This window comes from Dipteris shenzhenensis, chromosome 22 (genome assembly GCF_047967505.1).
Source record: "Dipteris shenzhenensis isolate YYH24624 ecotype China chromosome 22, Dip_SZ_1.0, whole genome shotgun sequence".
In the NCBI taxonomy this organism is placed as follows: domain Eukaryota; kingdom Viridiplantae; phylum Streptophyta; class Polypodiopsida; order Gleicheniales; family Dipteridaceae; genus Dipteris; species Dipteris shenzhenensis.
Window position 1 is genome coordinate 18087049 of NC_141617.1, and position 3471 is coordinate 18090519.

The window sequence follows — 3471 nt, forward strand, 5'->3', positions numbered from 1 at the left end:
AGGATGCAATGCTAGCTTAGAAGAATAGTTGAGCAATGAAGTACACATGATAATAGCTTAGCAATGAAGTGTTGAGAAGCTAGCCACGAAATAGAGAAATAGAGGCACCGATGACCTAGCTAGCTGACAAAGAAGGAACCACTAGCAAAGGGACTGGCACAAGGGAAATGCAGAAGAGGAGCAGTATAAGGAAAGTGAGCACAAGGACAACGAAAGGAACAACCTCTTTTGATGGATATAATCTAGGTTACTGCAAAGACATAGAAGGATGAAGAAAATTAGTCATCTTAGTAGTTAGCCTTGGTTTCTCAAGAGAAAGAAATTGGCACTAGACCTTGTGGTATAGGTGAACAAAGATGAAGCCCAAGTTGTTGTTAACAAACCTGAAGAGTAAATTCATTGCAAAGAATCTACCCAGTCCATGTGTTTCACTAAAGACACCTGGGGGAGAAGTAGCACCAGTGCCCCTTGAAACAGTAGTGGTGCCACGCAGCATAGGACTTTAAGGTACACGACTAGTTGATCCAAGCACAGCAGCGGCTATGCAAAAGCTTTATCAGCTGACTCCAATGGGTGCTAAATATACTTCAACACAAGAGGAGCAGTCACCCAAGGCACATAAGTAGATTACTTCCACCTCCCAGGCATGTCTTACCAGAAGAGGCGATAGACTCAGGTTATTTTATTTTAAAGATACCATGCCTCAGGATGTTATCATTGCCAATTGGAATCAGCTATGAGAAACAAGGTTGGCAGCTGCATGAACATTATAGCATGTAATGACTTATTGGGTTCCTCCCCCCATCCTCCTACTTGAAAGACATGAGCATAACAAAGTAATCAGGGTCACTCGTGATTTCTACTACTACAGGCTAGTCGAGATCATGGATGAAAGGCAATAGCAAATATAGGTTGAGCGTGCTGCCCTGACTAATGCTTCAAGCATGCAAGTATATGAGACAAAAATTCGACCAAATCTACTCTAGACAGAATCAGAATGTACCCAAAAATATGCAGCGTTCACAAATAGTGTTGCAAGGAGCAGCTGCAGGCCAAGCCCTTGCTGGGAAGAATCAAACACAATTGTTCCAAGTCTTCAAAGTCTGTCCATGTTAAGCAGGAAAAGAGAGTTATAGAAACACCTGGGATTGTTTGCAGACAAAGTTCAAGCCCTTCAGCCTGCATTGGGGGAATAACAATAAGAATAGTGGCCTTTCAAGTGCAAGGATTAAAAAGACAGGCAGGATGCAGTAGAAACCCTATTACTAAAATTACAAAAAACTCATCAACATCAAAAGTGAGGTCTTGATAACAAGGCAAATCCATGATGCGCAAGATGCAGAAATCTGAAGTTATATGTACACAGAATGTTATACTGACTAATCGTATTGAACTTGAAATGGGAATTCTTTACAGTACAGTTCAGCTTTACATCAAAGCCCAGAAGCTCATGTGCAAGTAAAAGAATTACCACAAGCTTCTGTATGACTACAAATATCGACAATAAAACTATCCCATTTCTGCAGAGTGGGACTGAGGCTTCGATAAGAATTGTATGGGGATGACAGGAACCAAGAAGTTATTAAAGTGGGAATCACAACTCTTGAAACTTCCAGTTGCACCTGCTTGTTGTGCTCGAACTACTGCTGCCCTTTTGGCCTGCTGCATCTTTATTTCTTCCCCATGTTTCTGTGCAGAAGTGTCATGTCTCCGCAAACCCTGCAAAATAGTAGTGCTCAAGGGTTGTTAAGAGGAAAGAATACGACTATATCACATACACAATATGACACAGGCTAACGAAGAATGCAGTCTGCCCAAATGGCTTACCTCAGCTCTCCGCCCTAAAGGTCGAGCTTCAATGCCTGCAGGGCTTGAGACATGAGGAGGCCTAGCAACAAAAGAGTCAACACACAGGCGGCAGCATAAACCATACCAAAAAGTATGCCAATAGCCTGAGTATCTAGCAGGAGAAAAGAAAAATATAGAGTCTTTCAAAGACAAAAGGTGAGCTCTTTGATAGTAAACTGATATGTGATGGGTGTACTATTCAATATATGCAAGGTAACCAAGTATTACCTTCCAGGTTTTGAAGACCCATGCAATAAACTGGCTTGGTAGTCCCCTGCGAAATCTGCACAGATATGCCAAAAGAGCACAAAAAGTACGACCAAAGTGTTTATCATGTGAGGCGCACACAGTGAATTCATGCTCCTGCCACTGACGCTTGAAATTTTACCTTTGTTATTTGATCGGATTCCCCCCCTATCCCTATCTCTGAAACCGGATGCCACATTGCTGCCAGCCATAACAGAACTGGATGGGGTAGATGTTGGCCCCACAGAAGAGGTGATGTTGGTCATAAAAGTGGCATTCTGACCCCTGTCAACCACTACTGAACCACCAAACCCAGGGGGGGCGAACCCTGGTGGAGCCGATCCAGCTCCAGCTGCATCTCGCTTCCTTGAGTCATCCAGATGTGCACGTCTGCTACATTGTTAGTAAGGAGCTAAACAGAAAACAATTCCTAAAAATTCATTAAAATTAAAAAATATATATGTCTAAGTTCATCCTCCTTGAATTGCATAGAAAGCTCATACGAGGGTTACAGATGCAAGGCACATCAATCTGAAATACTCCTAAGGACAGTCCCAAAGAACTTTGCGAGAGAGACTTCAAATATTACAAAGGAAGCGCTAGGGAGTAACTTAAATACTTGCTTAGAAAGTAAAGCCAAATTTTAATTTGTGTCTCCACAAAGTTAAGAATAGCCTTGATTGAAAGATCCTTCACTGACGCATTTATAATAAAGAAAAATTGAATTCCAAGGCTCTAATTATAAATTTGAAGGAAGCTAGCTCGTTCAGCAAATTTTAGGTCAAATCATTCGATCCTACGAAGCGCCTGGTGGCCTTTCAAGCATGGGCCTCGTCCAATTTCTTGAAAACAGACCTGATCTCAAAACAGACAGACTGTGGAGGTGGTATGATGTCTTACGTGCTAGCTTTGACTAATCGACGACGAGGAGTAGCTTGAGCTTGTTCTGAGAGAGGGACAGGTCCCGCCAAATCCGCAGTTGATGCTGATGATGATGATCCTGATGATGATGCTGCAGACCCAGGAGGTGAAGCTTTTGGATCCATGGTTCTTCTTAGGTATTACACACTAGGTTTTAAACAAGGTGGGGATCAATGTGCAATTGAAAGTTTACAACTTGTAAATGTAGTAAAACCAAGGAGTTTCCTCATCCTAATGATCATCATCGATGATGATGATGATGCTCCTAATAATGATCGTGATGATGATGGCTGTAGACCCAGGAGGCGACGCTTTTGGATCCATGGTTCTTCTTAAATAGATATTAGGTGGGGATCAATGTGGAATTGAAAGTTTACAATGTGTACATGGAATGGTGTGTCCAGTATAAGCGAAGGAGTTTCGAGTTACTACTCCGTCTATCTGTAGGTCGGTTCA

The 3471-nt window shown here is 42.2% G+C and overlaps 1 protein-coding gene across 4 annotated transcripts; it reads right to left on the reverse strand.

The window, feature by feature from the left end:
* Positions 1-1062: 1062 nt before the first annotated feature.
* On the reverse strand, positions 1063-3202 carry LOC147887824 (uncharacterized). Of its 4 annotated transcripts, XM_087393768.1 has the most exons (6): positions 2995-3202; positions 2237-2484; positions 2077-2131; positions 1828-1960; positions 1623-1719; positions 1063-1179 (listed from the first exon to the last, which is right to left on the reverse strand). In XM_087393768.1, exons 1-6 carry the CDS (start codon positions 3138-3140, stop codon positions 1175-1177), a joined length of 684 nt encoding a protein of 227 aa, XP_087249894.1. In that variant the 5' UTR covers positions 3141-3202; the 3' UTR covers positions 1063-1174. The 4 variants fall into 4 exon arrangements, with proteins under 4 accessions (XP_087249894.1, XP_087249892.1, XP_087249893.1 ...); XM_087393766.1 differs by lacking the exon at positions 1063-1179 and having other exon boundaries at positions 1369-1719; positions 2237-2460; XM_087393767.1 differs by lacking the exon at positions 1063-1179 and having other exon boundaries at positions 1369-1719; positions 1828-1888.
* Positions 3203-3471: the final 269 nt, after the last annotated feature.